This window comes from Telopea speciosissima, chromosome 10, assembly GCF_018873765.1.
Source record: "Telopea speciosissima isolate NSW1024214 ecotype Mountain lineage chromosome 10, Tspe_v1, whole genome shotgun sequence".
In the NCBI taxonomy this organism is placed as follows: domain Eukaryota; kingdom Viridiplantae; phylum Streptophyta; class Magnoliopsida; order Proteales; family Proteaceae; genus Telopea; species Telopea speciosissima.
In genome coordinates, this window is record NC_057925.1 from 27,810,984 (window position 1) to 27,837,450 (window position 26,467).

Below are 26,467 nucleotides of genomic sequence, written 5' to 3' on the forward strand. Positions count from 1 at the left end.
AGGAGTTTCTAAAGGTTGAACATAATCAACATGTATAGATGTATAAGAGGAAGGGGAACAAGAAATGGGAAAATATGAAAGAGAAAAGGTACAGGGTTGTGGAGCTAACCTTGTATATTGCAGACACCACTTTTTGATGACGATGCTCTCAGCTGATTTTAAATAAACCTGTCCATGAGAGCTTATGCCTCGTTTCCTGGATTAATTTGTTTTTCTTGCCTTCTCACAACTGAGTTCCCAACTTACTTCCATACTTGCCCCGACTTGTGAAATCTTCAATCCAGAGAACCAATGGAGGACAATTCATTCACTTGTCTGATATCCTTTTCTTTCTCTCTCCACATGTAAAACCATTTCAAAAAATGGAAGTCATCGACTCATTTCCCAATCAACTTCAAAACAGTTGAGAGCTGCAAAATCTGCCTCTTCCAACTGACAACGGAGATAACCATCGTGTCCCATCTTCAGTAAATTACAGAGATAAGCCTACTGAAAAAGGAGAGAATATGAATGTCCATAATCAAGGGTCAGATCTTCCGGCTGTAAAGGAGGAAAGAAGGCCTGCAGCTTGGACAGGTATAATATCTCCAAATGTCAACATGGCAGCGGCTGATCTGTCTTTCAGCCTGCCAACTTGGCCATCAGTAAGCATGGAACTCAGTTTCAATGTGCTCTCCCCAAATCTAGAACCAACCTGCAATTACGAGTAATATTACTAATTGGACATTAATGTTCCTTGAACCAAGAAATCAGGAAAATATCAATCCTCATTGTAGTGACAAAATGCAAAGGTCGTACCAATTGTCATAAATCACAACTAATTGCCACGAGAATACATATATTTTCCTTAGTGCTAGATTAGTTTCAAGGTTTTACATTGTTTTCATCCAAAAATTATTACAACTAGCATGCACAGTGCCATGTGCCGCAATAAGCATCAAATAAGTGAATCATTGTGTCTCCAAGCCATTTTCCCATGAGCAATGCCAGGACTGTGGGTCACCTATCTAGTCCCCCCTCCCTACCTACAATGCACCTCCCCTACTTCATAGCCTCTTTCAAGGAACTTTATTAATGTAAGACTAACCTAGCCCCAAGAATACCCACAACACAAAATTAGAAACAAAATCAGAATTAGAAGGTTTAAGAATTCAAACCAAACCAGCCTGTAGAATGTCTCCAAACTCAAGTCGAGTGGAGATGGTGGTGAAGAGAATATACACTCCAAATTTCAGCCAATTCTGATGGCTAGGGGCTGAGATATGAAGATCCCAAAATAGAAGGTTAGGGGAGAACTCGCAAACCAGAGAGAACTAGAATCCCAAACCAGGGATCGAGTGTAACACTTGATGATGTGATTTCGTTCTTCGAGTCTCAACTGATTTCAGTGGCTGGCTGTGGAGATATTCAAGCCTGAAATCTGTTGCAAAAACTGGGCAGAACTGGAATCGCAGGAGTGATTATGGCCTCTTTGAGTTGAAGCAACAGCAACAGCTCTGTATCTCAGTTGATAGATCGAACAAGGCCTTCAAGGGAACTCCAGCACTAGTAGCAGTCACAGGCAGCAGCAATACAAGTGGAGATCGAGCAGGGCAAGAGAAGAAAATAGAAGAAGATAGGAAAAGGGGATAAGGAATTCGGCTCTCTCAGGTCTTCATCCTCACAATAGGACAATCAAATTTGCACAAAGCAATCTCAAATCAACTTTATTAAAATCATGGGGGTGGATTCTAAAAGCCTAACAAAAGCATAGAGGACAATAGCTTGCCTCTCAAGTTACAAGGAATTAGAAACTAACTTGAAAATGTTCTAAAATTAGTAACTAGGAAAATAGAAACTAAATATAGTCTTCTAGAAGTGCAGTAGCTGGCTCTCCTTACTTGTGGGCCCCACTGGAATAATCCTTGTCAAAGTTGAAGTAAAGTGGTCCCCACTATAAGTACCCATCGGCCAGCAACTCGTACTCAAAGAATGACAATAACAATAGACAATAATACACCCCACAATCTGGGTTTGAAAGACCCAGCAACTCCCAGCCAAATACCCCCCACGACCTGGGTTTGAAAGGGCTGGCCCAGCTCAAGGCTGGTTGGCCCTATGGCCCAAGGGGTTGGTCCACTAATTGGTTAAGTGAACTAACCCTCTTCTTATGCTTGTTTCTACTTTCTAGCATAATACCTTCCAAACATCAGCTAGTCTACATAATTATATTCCAGTGAGGCCCGATCAAATCTGGGGGTCCACAAGATGACTGACCCAGGGTTCCCTTAACACTTCCCTTATCCCTAAAGGTTTTTGTGTCCATCATGACCTCATTTTTTGACATCAAGTAGGGTTCAGCTTTCAGCATTCCAACTTGGGGGAATCAACGGATGTTTAACTTCACAGTATGCATAACAACTCCACCAAGTCCAAAGTTCCAAAATATGTTTTTGGTTCTTGAGATATTTGTCATGGTGACACACCATCTCTCATTTGTAAAACATGGGAAGTTCCTATGCCTCCACGTGTCAGGCATGCTAGCTTTATAGCACATGGTTTGATAGAGCACTCATGGTCAGAAACCTATACAAGAATCATTAAAAGCTAGAAAATGATCTGCAATGTGCTAGAGGGATCAAGAGAACAAAAGCCGTCTATTCTTGCATCATGAGACAGCAACGCAGTCGGGAGTTTCTTCACAGGCATATTCAAAGGTGATACAGGTCAGCCCTCAATTCTTATAGAAGCATCTCCAGCGACCCCACCCCACCCCTACCCCCCAAAAAAAAAATTCCTCTTTAGCCACAAAGGACTACTATAGATTATGATTTCATATGCAATTACATGAGGAATTCATAAATAAAGGAAGAGAAGAACTTCAAGTACAGTCTTATGGAGCATATGTCCACAGGCACTGGATTATTGGTTCAACTTCTACACAAAAGGAGTTTAGAGATATTGAAAGGCACACATCAGGGATTGACTTCTTGCTAATTTTGTGTTGGGAGGATGTCTTATCCCCTTTTCTTTTGTATGCATAAACAGTTTTCATCACATTCTTCTTTTTTTTTTCCAGGCTAGTTCCTCTCAAAAACCAAAAACTGCAGTCCTTTACATTGTCTGGCGCATGGTTTACACAGTGTCAAGGCGACCCAAGGTGTTGGATGGGGCCTGGTCGCAAGGTGACACCAACAAGTCAACTAGGCGCCAAAGCGCATGGATTCTTAGGCGTCGTTGACACCTTTACATTGTCTGGTGAATGGTTGACATGGTGTCAAGGCGACCCAAGGTGTTGGATGGGGCCTGGACACAAGGTCACACCAATAAGGCACCGAAGCGCCAAGGCGCATGGATTCCTACGCATCACTAACACCTTGGCAACCATGGTTTGGAATCTATTTCATTATTCAATGATTTTATTTATTTATTTATTTGTTAAGTTTCATTAAAATCCCTTTTGTTTTCTAGGCAGGTTCCAATACTAATTTGTGCTGCTGTAGACTAACGAAAAATCATTAATACTTGGAAAGTTGGGCTCTTGTACTTTCCAGCCAGCAAGCGGAGAGAGCACAATGAAGCCTGGCCCAGGGTCACACTCCACCCAAACCCAGCCAATGAGTAACACCTCAAGTCAAGACCCAGACCAGAAATTCATGTGATACGTATTCTGATGTGGCCCTAGCATTCTAAGATCCTAAAACAGGATTTAGAAGCAAGATAACTTACTGGAACCACAATTAAGGAGTGATTAGATTCTAGTGCACGGCAAATTTTGAAAAATGTGAAAGGAAACTAATATAAGATATAATAGAACTCAAATTTGGAACTTGCAGTAACGCAAGTCAGATCAAAAATTGTCAGAAAGAACAGAATCCAAAATAAGATCAGAGCTGGTTATCTGATCAACTTGATAAACCAGACTTGGATAGTTTATGAAGAATTCGATATCAAGTAAAATAATTATCTGGTCAGTCTCAATTCTGGGTTGAGTTATTCGCATGATCAGACAAGTCAGATTCGACAGGAACCTTGAAGATTAACCACAGAAAAAATAGATCAAACCTGAGAGATCAATGGGAGTTTCTGGGTGATTCTTTTTCTTTTTGTTAAGAAATAACATATCACAAGCCAGGAGAAGGAAAGGGACTCTTGACACACCAGCCACCGGTTTCTAAAGTGCCCCAAAAACCACTCAAACTCGAATATTTAAAACAAAACAATTCACCAACCAGTACCTATCAACAGCTATTAGGATCCAGATTTTAAAACTCAAACTCAAACTTCAGTCTCTTATTCTATCAAACTGCATGGTGGGGCTTTTGATTATTTTGAGCCTTCTAGAGGAATCAGACAAGGATGCCCATTAAGCCCCCATCTCTTCATACTTGCTATGGAAGGTCTTTCCAGGTTGTTAGCCACCTATCGTGACCTTAATCTTTTTAAGGGAATCCGCATTGCTAGACATGCACCTGAAATCACCCATTAACTCTTTGCGGATGACACCATGATTTCTGTCGTGCATCCATGGATGACATTGATACCATTCAGGCCATCATACAACTCTTTGAGAATCTATCTGGATTGTCTATTAATTGGAATAAAAGTAAGGTTCTTTTCAGCAATAACACCCCACCAAAGACCTGCTCCCTGATTTGTAAGAGACTCAAGATGCAGGAGATGACCTCAAAATCCATTTATCTTGGCACCCCTTTATCCATTTCTAGAAGGAAGAGCAACCACTGTGCTGGCCTAATCTCCAAAGTCCAAAGGAAAATTTCGTCACTGGAAATCCTCCTTACTATCACAAGCTGGACGTACAATTTTACTCAAATTTGTTATTTGCTCTATGCCCACCTACTCTATGTCCTGTTTCCTCCTTCCAAAAGCCATCCACACCACCTTAGATTCCATTAGCTCTAAATGCTGGAGAGTGGATGAGAAAAAACTTGCTTTAATTTCATGGAAGTCTATTTGCAAGCCCAAAACCGGGGGGGGGTTGAGACTTTCTGCCAACCACAATGAAACCCTTTTAATTCGACTTGGTTAGCGCCTCCTCACTCGACCCAATAGTTTGTGGTATAAACTTCTCAAAGCCAAGTACTTTCACAGTAAGTCCATTTTGAACCCGTCTTTCAATCCTAAAGCGGGCTCATGGGTATGGAACAGCATTGGTCACATCTTGCCACATCTCAGGAATTTATCCAGATGGAAAATTGGCCCTGGATCTGATATCCCTCTTTGGGATGGTAATTGGATTCCGGGGCACTCTCCCCCATATTTGGATGCCCCGAATATCAATAGACAGTCATACCAAGTCGTCTCTGATATCATGTGTGGAAGGTCATGGAACTTACCTCTCATTTCCTCCATCTTCCCCTCTAATCTGGCATCACAAATCTCCAACATTCCACTCTCTAACACTCCTCATGCGGACTTTCTATACTGTCCCCTAAGCAAACAGGGTAACATTACCACAAAAATTGCAGCTCGTTACCATATCAACCCTCTACTTGGTCCATCACCTTCACCAAAAATTTGGAAAAGCTTATGGTCCTTAAAAATACATCCTAAATTTAAGATCTTTTGCTGGAAACTCCTTTTGAATGGCCTTGGGACAAGATCTATCTTGTCAAGATTTCTTCACATAGATACAACCTGTGCTCTGTGTGGTAACACTTCCACCGAATCTTATTGCCACCTTTTTCTCTCCTGCAACATTTCCAAACACATTTGGCTGGCTGGACCACTGAGACTTAGAACCGAATTTTAAGGGCTGCTCCATCTACCACCTCTGCACATCTCTCCTGACTCAACCACCACCCTATCCTAATTTTGAACCAAAATTTTTCCTATCCTTGTTCGCAACAACCTGCTATTTCATCTGGAATGAACGGAATAAATGCCGCATTAACAATACTCCTGCAAACCCATTGGCAATATTAAATAATATTAAGAAGTGGATTCAGGATCTAAATCTCTCACCATCATGTTTCCCTCAAATCAGCTCTACCCCGACCCCTTTACATCTCTGCAAAAATGAGTTGCTAATCTCCCTACTATCTGACTCCCTAAAAATTATTTGTGATGGAAGTTTTCTGGCAGATTCAAAACAAGCGGGTTGGGCTGCACTATTCCGAAATGACTCATTTTTTAGTTTAAAGTTTAAACTAAAGGCTACATTTGACTTTATTTTTTATTCATTACTTTGTTTCAATTTGTTATTATGTCTTTGAATACTTATGCAATGTGTATTTAACTATCTATACATTAGGGTCCGACCATATACTGTCAATCAAGGGTGCAAACCCAAAACACCACTTTGAGTTCACTTTTTTGCAATATAAAGGTTTAATTGTGTTTATTTAGCTTAAATAATGGTGTACATGAAGTATCAAGCCTTAATATGGCCAAAAACCCACTGAGGTGGAGTACCGAAATATGGCAAAAAAACATACCATATTTCGGCGAAATTTCGATATATTTCGAATATCTCGACCAGCCCGAAATGGTGAGATATAGCGAGATTTTAAACTATGGACGCACACCAGCTGAGAGAGAGTCCACAGGTATCAACGCTCAATCGAAAGAAAGAGCAATCAATTAGATGCAACACACGTTCACGTACGGCTCCGTGAGAAGGGCGGTGGATGCTAATGCGCACCTTGTTGTACCTCACTCCCATCTTCAATGGGGTCTGCTCTTTCTTTTTTGGGAGAGTATGTGTTAGCATTGTTATGGAGTTCTTTTTTCTTTAGTCCAAGCTGGATCTTCTTTCATTAATATTTATATAATCCAGCTTGAGGGGGAGTGTTAGAATATATACTCCAGAATACCGTGAGGGTATTCTGGACCTTTTGGGGTATTTTTTTTTATGTTATTTAGTGTATTAAGTTTATGTTTGCTGTGTGGGTTTTAGTCCCACATCGCCTAGTTTAGTCTATTTGTAACTTCCCCTCTATCATAAATAGAGGGGCTTTTCTATCAATACAACAAGCCATTCCATTCTTTTATTCTCTCTTTCTGACCTACGGTTCTACCAACATGGTATCAGGGCTGGTCTGATCTAGGTTAGAGAGAGGGAAAAAAAACCCTAAGTCTCCCTACTTCTCCATCGATCTCTCCCTTCTTCTCTCTTTCTCGGTTTTCTCCTTCTTCTGGTCTTCTTCCTCTCAGCCTGTAAAGGGGCAACACTAATGAGGTAAACACAGAATATCGATGATTTAGTTGCTGCCCCCCCCTTCCTTTCTACCTTTTTTATTAAAAAATTCTGTTCGAAATTTGCTGGAGCCATACCTGCAATATTGGAGCTGTCCAGAATTTTTGGAGCATCCTATGCAGCCTCTTCCAGCCCTCTTCTACCCTATTCCATAGCCTTACTTCCCTTTTTTCCTTCTCTCCATCTTTTATTAAGTATTCCAGCCTCCATACCCAAATCGATCTCACCTTTTCAGGGTTTTTTTCAAAACCCTGACTCCAATCGATTTTGGGGCTTCCCTTGTCAGATGCAGCTAATTTTTCAGGGATAATTCGCTACTACTACAAGCCTTAATCGACTTCAGTTTGGACACTTTCTGATGGCTCAGTTTGCACCCTGCTATTTTTGGTTGCCTGTTAAAACCCTGACTCAAATCGAAATTAGGGTTACAGGTTTTAGTCTTTGCTGCCTTTTGGAGGGATGATTACTCCACCTACAAGGATTACTCGACCTAAGTATTTGCCTCTTTCCAAGAGTTTGAAGACCCCTAACCCCAATCGATCCTCCTTTTCACGGTTTTACAAAACCCTGCCACATATCGATTTTAGGGTTAGGGTTGATTACTGCTATTGGAGTTCCGTGGAGGTGTTTCTACCATCAAGAAGGACATTCTACTTCAACTATTCCTGGCTTGAAGAAGGTCTATTGCACATGATAGCTGCTACCCTATTTTCTGCAATTTTTTGGTGTTTCTCCCACGTGAAGATCAAGTTTCAATTACCAAGGAGATTGGTTATTCGAATTGGAGATCCATTCCAGCAGTGGTGGTCAACATCTATTACCAGAAGACATCACCTTTGACAAGTCATCATCACTTTGTTGAAGTCCCCTTCCCTACAATCAATCTTCACTTTCAGGGTTTTTACAAAACCCTGACTATTATCGATCTAAGGGTTAGGGCAGTCCACTATTGCTGATTTTTTTAGGAGAGTTTTATAACCATCAGAGGAGTATTCAGCCCATATTTCAGCATCATTCATCAGTTCTTTTTGGAAAAAATCCAGTTCATTCTTATGGCTCGGTTTCTCCAATTATCAACTTGTTTTTTCTTGTTCCTCTATGGCTGGCTGCTTCAACTCCCTATGGATCTGTCAGGTTATTTCTCTTATATTTGCTGGTTTTATTGATTGGCTTCTGTAAGCATGACTGGTTGATATGTTACTGCTGCCTTTATGTGGAATACTGCTGTCCTGTTATTGAGACTGAATTTCCTACAATTGGAGATCGAATTTCTTTCATTATTGAAGACTCGAATCTGCTACCCTGGAGATCAGCTTATTTGGGACTACAACAGTGTGTTCCACGGTTATTGGTTGCAACTACGAACCTATTCAGTTATGTGAAGCTTTTCTGGTTCATATCTGACTCACCTTGGAGCTTGAATCCTAGCATTGTTCACTAATTCAGATCTGATCCAATTTTTGTTGAAGCTTCTTACATCCATTGTTGTCCAGATATCTTCGTTAGTACTGTTTAGCATGTGGGAGTTTTTACATTGGAGTTTTTTGCACACTTGTTCCTCCATGCTTGAAGATTGATCAAGCCTTGAAGAATGGAGCATTTCCTTACTTCAAATTAGATCTGTATCAGATTTAAATATTGAAGTTAGGAGTTTTTCCCCTGCAGGAGTTTCCATCAAAAGTGTTTGTTTGATCGTTTGAAGATGGTTGGAAATTTTAAGGTTGCATTATTTACTCCGTACTTCATTATGCCACTGCTCTTTTCCCTTCACCACCTCCCAAAACATACCTTTGGCATAACCCATAACCACCTTGGAAGTTCATAGTATTCTCTTCTTTGCCATTTCTTATTTTTCCATTACCCTTGGTAGCTCTTAGAAAATTCTGGAATATTATGTTTTGCCCTATCTCTTACATCATCTCTCTTATGTCCACGTGCACTACACGTGAGGGGGGATTATATACAGTATACCTGTAGCCATTGCAGAAAGCAGAACTTGCAGGAACACTTGGTGCAAAACATAGAAGGTCAAAGGTTTCACCATTGCCAATGGGTATTTACTTTGTTATTGGGTTGAGTTTGCCGTGAGGGGGAGGTTGGTCTTAAAGTTTTGAAGATGTTTGGTTATTGCGGCCTATATGAGGTTCTACAGTTGGGTTGTTTTTTGACGCTGCTTGATCTTTACTGTTGCTTGATTCATCTGCTCGCTACCCTAGTTCTTTATCTTCAAGATTATCATTCAGAGATTCATCACTGGACAGCAATAGAAGATTGGTGAAAGCTGCCTTTTTTGGATGACATTCCAATCTAGGTTTGCTGATCAAATCTGCCCAAGTTTCGAAGATCTACTTTTTTCAAAGTTTTTGAAGGTTTATTTGGGAGCTGCATTCATCTTGAAGCTGGATTCTGCTAAACTTTTTTCCCATTTTATTCAAGTTGGGCATTAGTACCTTGTATGCATCAACTTGAGGGGGAGTGTTAGCATTGTTATGGAGTTCTTTTTTCTTTAGTCCAAGCTGGATCTTCTTTCATTAATATTTATATAATCCCGCTTGAGGGGGAGTGTTAGAATATATACTCCAGAATACCCTCACGGTATTCTGGTCCTTTTGGGGTATTTTTTTTTATGTTATTTAGTGTATTACGTTTATGTTGGCTGTGTGGGTTTTAATCCCACATCGCCTAGTTTAGTCTATTTGTAACTTCCCCTCTATCATAAATAGAGGGGCTTTTCTATCAATACAACAAGCCATTCCATTCTTTTATTCTCTCTTTCTGACCTACGGTTCTACCAACAGTATGCCAATATGATCTGGTACTTCCTCCCTAGAGAAACAACTAGTTTGGAATTTTAGAATATTATTGATGCAAACCTAAAAGGCCAGCATGCCAAGATTGATAACTGGTAGAGAATAGAGTTTTGATCTGAACTTGGTTTGATTAGGCTAGGGTTGATTAGGGTGGCTGGCTGCTGGTTCTAATGGAATATCAGTGACAAGTTCTTAAAATTAATCCTGGTTCTGTAATGACCAGATTAAGGACTGCTGCAGGGACTGGGTACGTGAACAGTTACAGAAAGGTGAAGTTGTAAGGGGTTGGATTGAAGCTAACCTGCAACAAGAAGTGCTGCTGTAACTTTGCTGATGGAAGCTTGAGGTTGAAAATGATAAACAAAAAAAGATAAATTTAGCAAACTAGAGTCCCACTAGTTGCCCAGCCATAGGAGTCCCACCTGGGTTGCTGAATCTCACAGCTCTTGTTTCTCACAAGAGGATTTTTGTTTCCAAAATTCTGGGTTTGGCTTTTGAGAGCAGCCAGGACTTGCATTATATAGAGATGAAAATCTTGATTACAGCACAATAACATTAAAGAGACTCTTAGAATTCCAAAATCCCTTTGGAATTCCCCATACATAGAAAACAAATCCTAGACATAGAAACTATAACCAAGAAATAGAAAAATGTTCCCAAGACATAGGAACTACAAACAAAAATAATTGAAGAAAACATTTAAAACTGCCTAGGAACATGAAAAGACAGTTAACTGGAAACTAGTACAATTAAAAGACACTTTGTTGGAACTGAGGAGTCACTGCTGGGATTGAAAATTCACTAGACTGTTGTTGACTTGCGGGGCCAGACTTGGCAATCCCAAGGGTCCACGAATTTGCTGTGAGGGACAGAATTGAAATCAATCCAGGTTGGACAGATCTGGGCTGGTCATTAACTCGGGCTGGGCCTTCTTTGATGGGCCAGCTGCTGGTTTCATAAACTTGGGCTGGGCCTGGTAGGCTATGCCCTGCATCAATCATTCTCCACTGCAAACCCTCCCAAGGACAACAAATATCAAATGGAAAGGGAAAGCAACAAAGGAACTGGAGAGACCTCAGATCTGGCCTAAACTTCAGATAGATCTGAGCATGGTAAATCTCAGTTGAAACTGGCCGAAATCTCCAAGTAGTCTCGGTTTCAGGCCTGGCCAAAACGAAACTCACGGTTGACACCCAAGTTTCAACACTGGGTTTCAACCCAGGGAGGCTCAGGGTCGAAATCCAGTGTTGAAACCTCGAAACAAGAACCGGCAAATCTTGGTCTCGGGCCTGACCGAAACCAGGTCCCAAACAATATCCCGATCCTTGGATCTGAGTCTCACTTGGAACCTCACAACAGGTATGGTTATTGGGAGCGAGATTTTAGGGGTTTTGTCACACAAGAAAGGACTTCCTTCGAGCCAAAACCTAGGTTGAAAGGAAGAGGGAGGAGAGGCATCGACAACCAATGTGACTGATCGTAGGTGTTGCTGGAATAGGGTAGGTTAACAAGAACTAAAAAGGAAGAAAAGGAGAATAAAGGAAACGAGAAGTAATGAAGGGATAAGGAGAAGAAAGGAACTGATCCAAGAGAATGAATAATACCTGAGAGAAGTTATTTCAGAACGCAGTGGAGGGGGGAAGGGACGACAGCCAAGCTGCCCAAGCAACGTAGGCAACACTCAACTTTTTATTCTTCAATCTGTTTATTACATTGGGTTGCTTACATATATAAAGCAAAAAAAAATAAAGTTTCCTAACTAAACTCTAAACTGAAATAGAAGTAAAATCAAATCTTATATCCTAGTTGTATCAACATATCCAACTTCCAACCAAAATCAAACAGAATAAAATAAAATAAAATATTACAATATCAACCTAATTTAATGCCTAAATATCCTACTAGACTCAAATCAGATTTGGACCCGGTTCTTGGTCTGGGCTTTCAAATGGGTTCAGCCCAGTCCACAGAAGCGATACAGCACCATTGTGGATTAGCGTAGCACCCTCATCTACATCAAACCAGGTACCAACTTATACCAACAAATAACAACTTTAAAATTCTTTCAAAAAATTAGTTGAGGAAAAAATGAAAATGTGTGATCTTTTGCGAGGTGTGGTTGGATCTGGCCTCTATGTCATACTCATGTCTTAGGTCTTTCATGTATGTGTCTATCAGAAAATATGAGGTGAGAAATTGACCCCTTCTCCCATGTGGCAGAGGTCTACAGGAGTGAAATTTGGCACATTAAAAATAGGTAAAACAATTTTTTTTTTTTAAAAAAAAGGAGCCATCTTAAGCTTCCAACTCAGATGACATGTATAAAAATTGACTACATAATTCTCCTAGAATTAGCATATCATCAATTAACACTAAGCCAAAAGTTTAAACTTCCTAGATCATTTCCGCTACCCAATGATGCAAGTTTTAAAATTTCTGAATTCAAAATATTATCAAAAGGGAGGGGGGGGGGAATAATATAATTAACCCCACAGGCCTTAACACATTTTCTGCCACGTCAATGGCTGATTTGACAGTTCTAATCAATGAACATGTAGGTTAGTCGTTGGATTGGCCTTGTATCAAATTTCATAGCACATATCAACATATGGCTCCCCATACAGTGAGCTTCCTCTTATATTTTCACCTATCCAATTGAAGTCAAAATTATGGACATTTTCCAGCTTCTCAAAGCTTTGTTCCTCCATGTGGCATTACCATTTGGGCTAAACCTAAACCACGAGGCTACACATATGTGGACAAAACCAACAACCACTACTAGAGGCACTGAAATTGAGCTGCTGCCTCATAGCACAAAACAAACACCCACTAATAGAGGCACTAAAATCTAAAATATGAGTATACACAGAGAAGACAAGAATGCCAAAATCAGCTCAGTGCCAATTGAGCTGCCTCATGGCACAAAAGCAAGACCCACTAGTAGAGGCTATTTCCATGGCCATGGAAAGAATCCACTCACACAAAAATAACTTAATTTATTAAAAAAAGAAGACAAAACTGCACTAAGGGTGGAAAATTTTCAAAAAAAAAAGTTAGGCCTTTTACCTGCATGAAAGATTTCAAAAATGGTGTAGCAACCCCAAAACTCGAGTTATCATCAAAATCAAGCTTTGGAGAGAGTTCTCCACTCGAAATTGTCTTCCAAGAACTTCGAGAAGCAACATCAACAGAGGTCATTGGAAGAGATGATTTCGATATTCCTCTTGAAGACAGTGCTGGTGCGCTGAACAACCATCATGAGGAAAACAGAGACAATTAGAAACCATTGAGCATCATGAATATCTAAGGATTAGGAAGACATAAATATCAAAAGATAGCTCAGAATCTAGAAGACAAAGATGCCAAACTGATAAGCATCAAGAACCAGTCCAGCCAACATGGCTGAAAAAATCACTATCAAATAACGGTAGCATCAGGAGATATCAAGAAATTAGAAAAGAAAATTATAATACCAAAAAATAGATGAAAGCAGGTGCAGAATATCCATTGCCAAAAGCAAAGAAAAGATTATCCAGCAAATGATAGATTAGAAAGTCTAGGAAACAGAAAAGAAAGGCAGCCAATATCTTTGAAATGTGAATAAGAAGCAGGAAGAGATATTGAGAAGAGAAAAGAACTCCTAGTGGAGGAGCAAAGAATCACCAATACTATCAAACAACTCTACCCTAGCGAAAACTGAAAACAAGAATAGAGAGCAAAAACAAAGCATTGCACTTCAGGAGCTTGAGGGGTTCATTTGAATTCTTGCATGATTCAGCACAGTGAGACAGAATTTTGGCACTCAATTAAAGGCAAAAAAGAGGAAAAAAAAAAAAGAATAGGCAATGTTTGAAAGAGTAAATATGTAACAACAAATCCAATACCAAGTGCATATGTATATCTCAATGAACAAGACACTAACCTGATTGGAAGGTATTTGAAGCGTGGAACTGTAGAACATCTCATTATGTTTGACTCGGTGGAGGAAGACTTCTGCATTGTACCAGTATACACCCGATTAAGTTGTACAAAGAACCCAAAAAGGACAGCATGTCTCAGGTAAGACCGCTTCACATTCTCCCAAAGGTATGGCTCATACCTGCAGCATGTGCAGTTCAGAAACTAAGGACGTACTAAATGAGATGAGATTAAAATTCACCAATGCAAAGGTTAGAACAATTATTAATAGAGACACAATGGGAATGGTTCCAGTCTTCCTACCCTCAAGCATACCCATTTGGAGGTGGCTCCACCAATTGGTGGATTTTTTTTTTTTGTTTGGGGGGGGGGGGTGAATAACTGCTTGGTGGATTATTACTAAATTAATCAGAGAAAATGACTTTAAACATATGCCCACTCATGGATAGGTCACAGATGACACAATAAGACAGATCAGATAGTTGGAATCAATCCAATCAAATGAACTTGCGAAGAATGTCTATTTTTTTTCAAAAATAACAGTTATCAACTAGGATGTCTGCTAAATGTATTGAAGGCCAGGATTAACTAGTGGGCGTAAGAGAAAATAAGAGAAGATATGGGGCTGTTACGAGGCTGTGATGAAAAGTAACCGTGAACAGTACTTTTAGAAGAAAATGAAGGGAGAGAGAAAGGAGAGGCACCAACTACCGCTTCAAAATAGAACTAAACCTTAACTCATTCCATTATCAAATCAGCCCATTCCATAGAATATCAAACCACTAATTTATAGATTAACTAACCCCTCAAATTTCTATTCTTAACACAACTCATAAATTAAATACATTCCTAAACTTCAGGATCAAGGAATCTGAAATTATCAAGTTTTCAGAAATTTTGGAGTTTCTAAAATTTGATTTAGCAGTCCTTTAACAAAATAGAAACAATCCAAATAGTAACTCATTATGGACCCTATCTAACCTAAATCTTCTAGAAAATTGAAAATAGAAACTATTCCAAAAAGGATGTTGCAAAAGGGAAACTGACCTAAACATTAAGACACAAAATACTTAACTAAAAGGACTATTTCTAGACTAAATTAACATTACTTAATGGCACATGGGACCCACACAATCTTTTTTATATACTTAATCCCGTGTAGGTGTATACCCCCCTAAATCCTAACTTTTGGGCTTATAAAAGAGGCACATTAGATTAATAAACCCAAAAATAAAAGGTCCAATGCCCGTAGGACCCAACCATCAGTTCCACTCCCCAAAACTAAATTTTGTCCTTAGCTAATGGTATTTGTAACGATCCCCCCCCCCCCCTCCTTTGATAAGTAACAATTCTTTCTATAAAATCTCAAAAGAGAGTACTTCTGCTGCATTATATAAGAGAAAGAAGAAGATGATGATAATGACAATGTACTCAATAGGATCCACAAGGTTATATTTAATAGAACTCACGTAAGCCAATTGGTGGGGGGTAGATAGGATGAACCCCAGGTTCAGAATTACACGCCCCTGTAACAAGATCTCAAGAAAACCCTACACCAGAAATTAGATTGACTAATAAAGTCAAAGTCAACCTTTTATGGATAAGGCTCAGAGTCTGGTCAATGGTGGGATGATGTCAGGATAATAAAACCCCAAGGTACTGCAATGGTTCAATGGTCAAATTGAACACAACAACCCAAATAGTAAAATCTAAACTTGAAAAACCAGAATTTAGGAGAATTTGTCACAGAAAAATAGACGCTCAGATCAGCCTCAAGGCCAGGTCGAAGGAACCTCTTGGGTGTTCCTTGGTACGCCAAAGTATGGGAAAAGGGAACTCTCCATCATGGGGGAGTTCTAATGTCTTTTAATTACCAGTATAGATAAGAAAAAGAACTAAAAACAACTTCAATAACTAGCTTACGATGTGGGCTGGTGGACCCAAGCTGGCAGAACATAATTAAGGCCACTAAGGCATCTAAGGCCCATTTTATTGTTCTTATGGAAGTATGTTATGAATTCCCCTGGCATCAACTCTCCCCGGCTAGAAAGCATTCGTCCTCAATGAATGTAAAAGTGACATGTACTGCAAGTAGAGGTCTCGGTTGAGTCGCTTGAAATTGTCGGCATGGATCCAACTGCAATCAATCCTCGGCCGCCCCTTCCATTTGACGAGAAAAGCATAAGCCACCGCCATTTCGTACCATAGTGTATCTATCATCGACAACATCTTCAATCTTGTACTTGAGTGGAATATTAAATTGGGGTAACCGAATAGAATGCTCTATATCGCCCTCATCTGAATGGTGACCACATAAAGAGTCAAATATGCCATGTTGAAGACATTACTGATGATCATATCTGGTGGCAGTTCTAGAACATAAGCAAGAGGGCCAATCTTCTTTAGTACTTTGTAAGGACCATCTTCCACGGATCCAACTTTTTGTTGGTGCCAGTTTCAAACCTTTCCGGAGTTATTTATACCATTACCATATCTTCGGTTATGAACTCAACATAACAATGATGACGAACAGCCGTAGCCTTGTATGTGTCATTATTAAGAGCAATGCATCTGCGTACATCATTGTGTACCTCAGTAATATGCCAGATAAACTCGTCGGCCTCAATACTAACTCTTGCATGAGAAGGGAGGGGAACTACTCAATCAGCCACTTAGGTTGATTTCCCAGTATGATCTCGAATAAAGTATGACCCATGCTGTGATAAACCGAGCTGTTATAACTTATAAGAAAACTAGGCTATATCAAGTATGGATAGCCAGGTCTTCTCATAATCCCTCATAAGACAGCTTAAGAGATTACCCAAGCTTTGGTTGACAACCTCTATCTGACTGTCTATCTGTGGATGAGAGGCTGTAGAGAATTGCAACTTTGTATTTATCTTCAACCACAATGTCTACCAGAAATAGCTCATAAATTAAACATTTAAATCCAAAACATTCGACTCTGGAAACCATGTAAACGAACATCATCTCTGAAAAAGAGTGTTGTTATGTGACATCAAAGGTTCTCCAATAGGAATGAGGTGTGCCATCTTGTAAAACTTGTCAACTACCATGAATATAGAATCGTGATCTTCCTGAATAGTGAGTAGGCTAAGCACAAAATCCATGCTGATGTGAATCCATGGTGTGTGAGGAACAAACAACGAAGAATATGAACCAGTATTCTGCTTCGTTCCTTTTATGAGTTGACCAACACCACACTGATTGATTACATGCTTAACATCAAGATATGGTCAATAGTAGTGGTCAGTCACCTAGAGGAGGGTTTTATCACATCCAAAAGGTACTCCCCAATCCTCCACGTGCAACTTCCGCATGAGATGCCATCGTAAAGATGGAGGGATGTACAATCGAGTACCCATGAAAAGAAACCACCATGGAATGAATACCTAGGATCACTTTGCTAGGCTGTACCTCCCTCTTTCACTTTCTTGTAATTTCCTTTGTTCATTTGTCATTTTCCATTTTCCATTTTTTCACTTCTCATCTCATTTCCCATTCTTCTCTTTCATTTCACAGTTTCTACCTACTTTGTTTGATTGGATCCATGTAGCCGACCCCATTAAGTTCGGATAAGGCTTAGTTTTCTGTTGTTGTTTCGGTCTCCTTACTGTAATTTCTGATATATAACAGAGAAGTCATGTCCGTAGGGTACTCAGTCTTGATATGGTTAATACTCATGGCATGAGCTGAAAAAGTATATAAGGTGAACATCTTCCAGTTTAAGCATCAGCCACGGTATTTTTATTACCTGTCTTATATTTGAGAACGAAGCTTGACCTCAAGTTTTGTAAAATCAAGGGATCAATGTGTGATGCATATCAAACTTCAGCAGTCCATAATAATACTCTACCAACTCACAGTAGCTAAGAATGAAGTCTTCAACCCTGGGAACCCTTCTTCGAAATAGCACGGTGGAATCTCGAACTCGACAAATTCTCCAACAGTAAGAACAACGGTTGGGGCTTACAGTTGTTCTCGATCACTCCCTCATCTTCCACTGCAGCTTCAATTTTGTCTTGTGATCACGCTGTCATAGACTTCCACAATTTCTAACGGTTGTTCTTCCTTCTCAAAATCAACCTTGTCATCGCCAGTTGTCGGAATCACTTCAACTTTAACCTTGATTTCAGGCTCCTCCTTTGATGGATGCTCGGTTCTCTTCCTTTGGAGGTGCAGAATTGAGACCAGCTTGTAAAGTGGAAGGTGATTTTAATGTGCTGTCCATTCGCTGAATTAGGGATCACATCTATTATTCAGTTGTTTCACCATCTCATACATTTATTTACAAGAATCCACTTCAGAGGGACTTAATTTATTGTTAGCCGTAGCTCTATACTAATTGATGGGTTTCTAGAAGCCTCAAGGATTAGGCTTCAGAAACTTAGATTTAACTAGAATCGCAGTGACGGGTTTTGAAACCAGATTTCAGAAGAAACAGAATAATAATTAAGCCAAGAATCAAAATCGGGTAATATTCTAGCTCAAGGTCAGAATAATGAAGAAGAATAACTTCCCAAATTCTGGACCAAATCTGATGGACAGATCTTAAGTTTTAGAATAGTCCTACTGGGGGTAGGATCCTAGAAACAGAATTCAAATTAGCAATCCAAACCAATATAGTCAGGAAACTTCAGACAACAATAATTATGAACTGATCTGATGAATAAACAGTGGCTTGAAACTTTAACAGCAAACAACAATCAGATCTGAAAGATCAGCCACGAAACTGTAAGAATTCAGAAAATCCTAATGAGAGAAGGGTTTCTGGAAATCAATGTAAAAATTGGATTTTTAAGTTCAAAATAGCAGCAGAACTTTAGAACAGAAATCGAAAGTCTAATATGAATTCAGATTTGAATTCCAATCGTTAAAATTTGAGTTCTGAGGAATTCCTTGTTAGAATAGGAAATCAAAAAACTTGAAGGAAAACTGGGTTTTATGCAAAGATCAGAACCAGAACATTACTGGAAATTCAAATAAGAGAATAGCAATTTCAGACCGTTAACTAGTAACAGGTTCAGCAACTAAAAGATACGAATGAAAGAAGTTATGTTACATACTTGGAATCGATGGATTAGAGAAGAGAAGAAGAAGAATAGAAAATGAGGATATGACCAGGCTTCTCACCTAGCGCTGCTGGAATCCCACCAGCAGTATTGTAGTCTCATCAATAGAATAGTTGAATCCCACAACCAGATTCTGAGTCTCACACAAAAGAACAGTAAAAGCCATCTTCATTCATTAATACAATTCATGTATAAAGCTGGATCCTCTTGCAAACTTATATAGAAAACTCAAAACACTATAACGGAAAGAACTAAACCAATCCTTAACTAATAAGGTAACATAAACTTCCTAGGATACTAAAATAATGAAGGAAACTGACTCAAAACAAGACTGGACTTATAGAATCCCAATCCAGCCTAACTAAAACACTTAATAACAATTAAATAAAACTAATTTCGTAGGCCTAGCATCCACCCATATTATAGGCTCATTAAAGTGGCCCATTAAAGTGAAAACACATTGGATCAACGGCATTAAGGCACAACACATATATAATAATCCAAACTAAAGCTTATTTCCATTAAAATAAGCCCAATTGTATTTTATCTACATCACCAATCTAGTGGATCTAGCATTTGAGAGAGAATTAATCAAGCCCATGACACATTCTCTAATAATGGAGTTTGGTTGGTTTGCATCTAGCGTTTGTCTCAAAGGAATCTTAAACTTTGAAGTTTTTGAGAGAGAGTCTACTTCTAGTGCATTATATAAGAAAAAGAAGAAGATGACGATAATGTATTTATAGGATCCAAAGGATTATATTTAATAAAACTCACGTAAGCCAATCTATTGGATCCAGCATTTGAGAGAGAGAATTAATCAAGCCCATGACACGTTCTCTAATAACAGAGTTTGGCTGGTTTGCATCCAGCTTCTGTCTCATAGGAATCTTTGATTTTGAAGTTTTTGATAACTCCTTATTCATGTTGAGATCACCCGAACATAAAATATCAGCAGTAAATCTTAAGTCCAACAGCATCTGCAGAACTCCTTTCTCTGACACCTGAGGCCTGTGAGACTTTAAAGTTGAAAGAAAGTCCTCATACACATCAACCACCTACCAAAAAAAAAACACACATCATGGTAAATATATATACAAGACAGCAAATGAATCACCAGGAAACATTTTTGAGTTACAGCGGCATACATATCCACTATCCAGAGACCTAGTATGTTGCTAATGGAAAATAAAAATCTAATACAACAAGAATATGCTGGAAATAGGTATAGTTCTCTACCAAAATTGCGTGCGGATATAATGACTTTAGAGAGCTATACTGGACATTTTTTGAGATAAGAAGAGATGTTTACCTTTTCCAAAAGTCTCAAAGCAAATTTTTGAAGCATTAGCTTGTCAACAACATGACCTCCAACTCGATGAATTTCTTCACATGCTTGAAAAAGAAAAGAGATGACATAGAGAGACTGCATGGAAGGAAGTGATATTTTCATCTCGGGCTGGTCCTCATTAGCATGATCTTGCTTTACCACAATTTCTTCCCAGCCCTTGCAGAAAAATTAACAAGACAATTGAAATAAATGTTCTTGTGAAGAAATATACAAATAAAAATCATGTAAGTTAAATAAAAGCATCAAATCATATTAGAAACTATTCAACAGGCAGATATCACAGAGGCACTAAAACACCAGACACTGTTGACAAATCAATCAGCTCAAGATAAACATACTGGATATGAAAGAACAGAACAGAAATCATTATATATCCCTTTTTATTTTTTTTTTGATAATCAAAACAACTATATCTAGGATAAGAGCCAAACTTTACCATTAGGGTTATCCATCCGGAGATCATTTCATTATGACTGAGAAAATGCTGAAGGAGAGAGCAAAGGTTATCTATTATACTCATACAGATCACATATATGCTGTAATTTATATCTGGGGTCAGCCTCTTCATTTTACATTCAACATGATTGTTATCTTATTTATCAAAAACAAGGAATTCTTTATTCTAAGGAGAACTTTATTCATTAGCTTTTAATACTCCTATCAGACGGAAGAGAGAAGTGCAGAAATATGGCTCTCAATATACAACAGGATCAACATTTCCTTCTAACACACTGCCTTTTATGGACATGGCAACAAACTTAATGACATATCGACTAGTTTCTCAAGTAACAGTAAAACATCACCACTATGGCATCATTATCCATGAGTCCAAACAGTCTAGGACTCTTAAAAATAAAGCCATAAGTAAGAAAAACTTATAATGCAAGTGTTATTCATTTGTCAGTAGATCAATTTCTTTGTTTGAAAGGTCATATCTAGATGTCTGCAAATTTCAAATTGCATAGCTTTGTCAAGATAAAATTTTGTTTATTAAGAGCATTTTCAAGTCTATAAGTAATTCTACACCCCTTCTTTGACATACATATTTTCATTGCAGTCATCAAATCAGATCATGATGCAAGAGCATCCCATTCAAAAATTGTAGTACAACCATGCCAGAAGGTTCAAGGTTTTATTATTCCAAGAAAAGATCATGTCAGCCAAAATTGGCAGGTTGAAGCCTCTCTCCATTGGCATTATCACAATCTAAAGTTTTAAACTAAACGGATTTCATTTGTTTGCCAGGGAAAAGTTACTTGAGTAGTCATTCAAACTCATCAAAAGAGAATTAGAAAAATCTTCTATATAGAATAAGATGTAACGTACTCAAATGCTTTTGACATAGAAACATAGTTGTCAAGGCGTACGGGCTCTTTCTTGGGTCCAAGGTAACAACACACCTTGGTGACACTTCACAAGTTTATGTTAATTATATTTATTGCTTTGTTTTTTAATGAATATGCTGATATTATATCCTATGCTTTGTTTATTATATGTTGGTTTTCTCATATTAGGCCATTACTAGCATAATTATATTATTATATCATATTGCACTGATATGATTTCTACGTTAAATATAACCATAATTATACAAGATTATCATTACTATATTACCTATATCTTTAATGCACACCTAGGCACCCCTCCAACGCCTTGGGTCTCCTAGTCACCTTGACAACTATGCACAGAAAATAAAAATCTGGCTATAAAGAAAATGAGAAGATTAGATTGCATGACGAGTTATGAGTGCCCAGTGTGAACACAAGGCCTCAATTTTAAGAATGTTCACATTGGACAACAAATTCTGAAGGTTAGGACCAACTCCAGTCCATCTCTGCCGGGACCCTGCAAAAGTGGGACTTGCACCACAATACGCCCTATTCTAAACTATTTATGCAAACACGGTCATTGATCTTAACAAAAAATATGATAACAGACCTAATTACTTTAATTAAATTGATGTAGAATATAAGGAGTTCAACTACAGAAGAGAAAGTAGATCTTTCTGCAAAGACAAGAATAAACATCTATATGCTTATGTTTACTGTGTTACTCAATTTACTTTAACCTCATCAAAGGTGAATGAATAAATGCATAACAAGCCAATGAAGATCTCATCCAAGGTGAATGAATAAATGCATAACAAACCAACGAAGTCAGTGGATACAAGACAATAAACTTGGAAAGGAAACTTCAAAAACAACAAGGTTAAGGGTTTAGAGCACAAGCCACTTACTCTCAAGGATGTCATTGCAGATAATGCATCATCTCTTTTAAGATCCCTGGATAGAATAACAGAAAGCTCATCGGATACCCAAGATATCCAGAAGCTGTGAGCCCTAATGCAAAGATCTTGTGAAACCCTGCTAAGTTCTTCAAGTCTTGGACTGTAATTATCATTCATTCCAAACAAGGCTGAAGCTACCAACGAAGTTTGTCTTCTCGGGCTATCAAGCATTTGTCTTCTGCTGTAGCCACGAATAGGAGAATCAAGGGACAAACTGGTGTGCCTCAGCTTTGACGGTAACTTATCAAACACCACAGCTGCAGTATCTTTCATCCATAAACTTGGAGAACCCAATATTAGTGGTACGCAACTTGAGTGATTTTGCAATGCAAATAAGAGTCGTCCAATGAACAGAGATCTCTCAACAACTATGGCAGGAGGCTCAATGTCTTTCTCCTTTTGGTCATTGTCCAGAGCAGTAGACAAGTATTCGAGCTCATTTTCAAGTCCCTTTAGTATGCTCAATACACTTCCATGACACTTATTTTGTAAATATGGTGCTAGTTCCTTCAATCTCGTAGTTGCCTTAGGAGACTCTAAGAAGCACAGCAGGTCTTCCAAAACACTCTGGCATCTACTGTCAACGGCATCTCTAATTCGGCTAACTTCAGGTCCAAGATAGTTATTTAAGTAACTTTGGAAATCATACTCTTCCTTCATGGCCTTGAAGTCAAATCCCAGGCCCGTCTTTTTAACTTTTGGCTCTGAGAACCATACTCCACCACCTGTGGAAGGTCTGTTCAAGTATGCCTGGAAATCAATCTGGTTTCCATTACTTGCCACAATTGCCCTAATTGAATCACTCACATTGATAACTCTGCTCAAATCCTCAAAACCTAAGTCAATAATCCTTTCCATCCTCCGAACAAAAGCATCCTCAAAAATCCCATCCCAGAGGTTTTCATCATTTCCTATAAGAAGCTCCCAGATACTCTTCCAAGGTGACTCAATCTCGGAACCAAAAACACTCCTCAGCCATTCTAAACTCCCCTCCAATGCTTCCGGACTATCCAAAGTCTCTCGAATGTCCATCTCGGCCGATGCAAGCTCTTTGCCGCTCACGATTATATCAATCAAATACCTTCCATTTATCATCCTAACAATCTCTTCACCACAATTCTTCAACCAATTGGAACAAGTTTGAGCAATGAAATCCCTGTCAAGCATAACCATAGCAGCCTCTAATCTCTCTCTGAATTGTTTCCATAACCTAACCTCATCCTCAGGATTCGGGATTCCCCCGAAAAGTTGCGAACTTGGTGGGGTACTCAGTATAGTCTTGTAAAAGAAAGGCATGTCATTCAAGACCTGCAGAAATAATTCTCCAACTTGTCCAAGACTAAGCTGAATGATCCTCAATACATCACAGTAGACCGAAATAACATAACTATAGTCACAAGGTCCAGATCCACAAGTAAATAGTTTCTGAGATATCCAAGACCTCCTTGAATCCAAAAACAAACTCAAAACCTGCTTGGGATCCAGCTCATCAATGACGGCGACGGCAGCCAGCGCGTCCACATAGGATACAGTGCCAAGCCCCCGATCCATTAATTTCTCCCGACTCCTCTGCGAAATCTGGCCCTTGAAGCTCTCAACAATTTGCCACTGGTGTTGAAGCAGAGGAAAATTGGATAAGAAATCCTTGTCGGGACGTCTGCTAACTAACAGTTCATGAACCTCTCTGGCCCTGAGATACCTATTCGCAGCCTCCACAAACATTGACTCGTCAAGGCAACCCCAGATATTCTCCGGCGTGTCGACAAGGTACTTCACACGACTGGCGACCCCGTAGATCCGAAGCCTTGAAGGATCAGGAGTTAATTTGGGAGATCCAGCAATGGAGGCAGCCGAGAGTGAACGGATTCCATTATCGATCGTTGTAATGTTGACAGAGATAGATTCGCAGGACGATTTCATCTGAACAATGGAATCTGCAGAATCGATGAGATCTCGGTATCTATTACCAACGAGTTGTCGAAGCTCTTCTTTCTTCTCTTCGATCTCCTTCTTTGTGGCCTTCTCCACATTGCGGATTTCGGAGATCGGTTTCGTCCGGAAGAGGGTATCCGCATCTTTGAAACCAGCAACTGCTGCATCTTCGCTGGACCTCGAAGGTACTCTCATGGTGGATTCACGATATCTATACCCTTCCCTTTGCTTACATGGTACTGGATCTGTCACCGAACCTTTACTTATTTGAATCGAATAGCCACTAGACAGAGACCAGATAAAGAGATTAAAAACCGCTGTAAGGAAACTAGAGTTTCTGATGAATACTGTAAGGAACTTGATGTGTCTGTTGGCTTTAATTCTTCTCGAAGATTATGGATGCAAAATGATGGATTTGATGCTGATGGAGAGGTGGAAGGAGAAGATGAAGAGGATGATTTATAGATTGAGGCAGAGACGAAGAGCTATGATTATAAAGAAGTCAACTTAGCAGAACAGAAATCCATTGACATATCACAACAGAAACTCAAAGAAATAGAGGAAGAAATAAAGAAGGTTCACCAAATTCCTCGAAAGCCAATACCCATCTCGGAGAAGTAGATCTGGTGCAACCTCTGCAGCTCTCCAATGGTGGGAAGAAAGAAAGAAGATGAACCGAGAGATCTGTGATTTGAGAGTGTGTCCTTTTTTCTGCGTTTTTTGGGTTTACTTCCTCGGGTTGAGAGGATCCGGTTGCCAAACCGGGTAGAGTTTCATGAAATGGTGCAAATCGTTTTTTACCATTAGATCTGTTTGTGCCAGGTGTCACATAAGGAAGGTGGAATTGTCAGGAATTGTCAGATTAAAGAATTGGAGAGGATCTTTATCTTATCTCTTACCCCTCGGCCCTCCCAGGCCTCCGAGAGAAAAAAAACAAACAAAACATCTAACCGATTGTCTTGTTGGTAACATATGGGGAACAGTTTTTGTGTTCTTTCGTTCTGCGGGAACTGTTCTCGTGTAACGACTCAGCACAAAAATCCTCAAAAGAATACATCTTCTGTTAGAATAAAGATCGGCCAAATCTAGATTTTGGATAAGATTCGGTTCAGGTCAGAACCTTTGCCAAGATTGGTTTTGAGTTTTTGGGGTTGGTCTTGGTTTATTCTTAGTGTGACAAAGCCTTTAATCGTTATTTTGAAAATTGATTTATCAATTTTAAAACCTCCTAAATCATCATGAAAGCTTTGAAGAGTGCCTTGAGCTAAAGAACATTTTAGCATATAAATAAAAGATCATTTTCACATTTTGAAAGGATTCCAATTCATCATTGTTCGGACTCACTCTTGGGATGATAAAATGAGATGTCTACAATAACTCATTGTGAGACTAAGCGTAAGTTAGAGAGGAAACAATCGAGGAAGACACACACACACACACACACACACACACACAAGTATATATATATATATATATATACCTGAAATCTGGGAGTTGAGGCTTGAGATTTGATTCACATTGTAGCATATTGATCATGGGAGAAATCTGGGAGCTAGGGCTTGCGAGCTGGGGTTTTCTCTTACTTGCATTTTGGTCCAAATAACACCCTCAGTTGGTATTTTATCGAAAACAACTCTTATTTGTTCCTTCACATTTTTGAGTTGTGAACTCCACTGGAAGCCTAGCCAATGTCAGGCAAATTTGCACCTCACGTCAGCCAGTGCACATCTAGTGTCAGTCCAATGACTTTGTAGGAATTGTTTCCTTTTGAGTGTGAGAACCGTCTCCACTTCATATTTGTCAATCTTGGTCCTCACCTAGATAGATTTAAGACCCTAGAAACATCTTAGAATACCCTAGAACCCCAAAGATCAAATC

The 26,467-nt window shown here is 39.2% G+C and overlaps 1 protein-coding gene across 1 annotated transcript; it reads right to left on the reverse strand.

Annotated features, from left to right (window-relative positions):
• Positions 1-411: 411 nt before the first annotated feature.
• LOC122642588 (conserved oligomeric Golgi complex subunit 1) lies at positions 412-24,810 on the reverse strand. The gene is made up of 6 exons (XM_043836098.1): positions 22,607-24,810; positions 20,332-20,526; positions 19,797-20,077; positions 13,931-14,107; positions 13,075-13,252; positions 412-694 (listed from the first exon to the last, which is right to left on the reverse strand). Exons 1-6 carry the CDS (start codon positions 24,782-24,784, stop codon positions 521-523), a joined length of 3,183 nt encoding a protein of 1,060 aa, XP_043692033.1. The 5' UTR covers positions 24,785-24,810; the 3' UTR covers positions 412-520.
• Between the last annotated feature and the right edge of the window lie 1,657 nt (positions 24,811-26,467).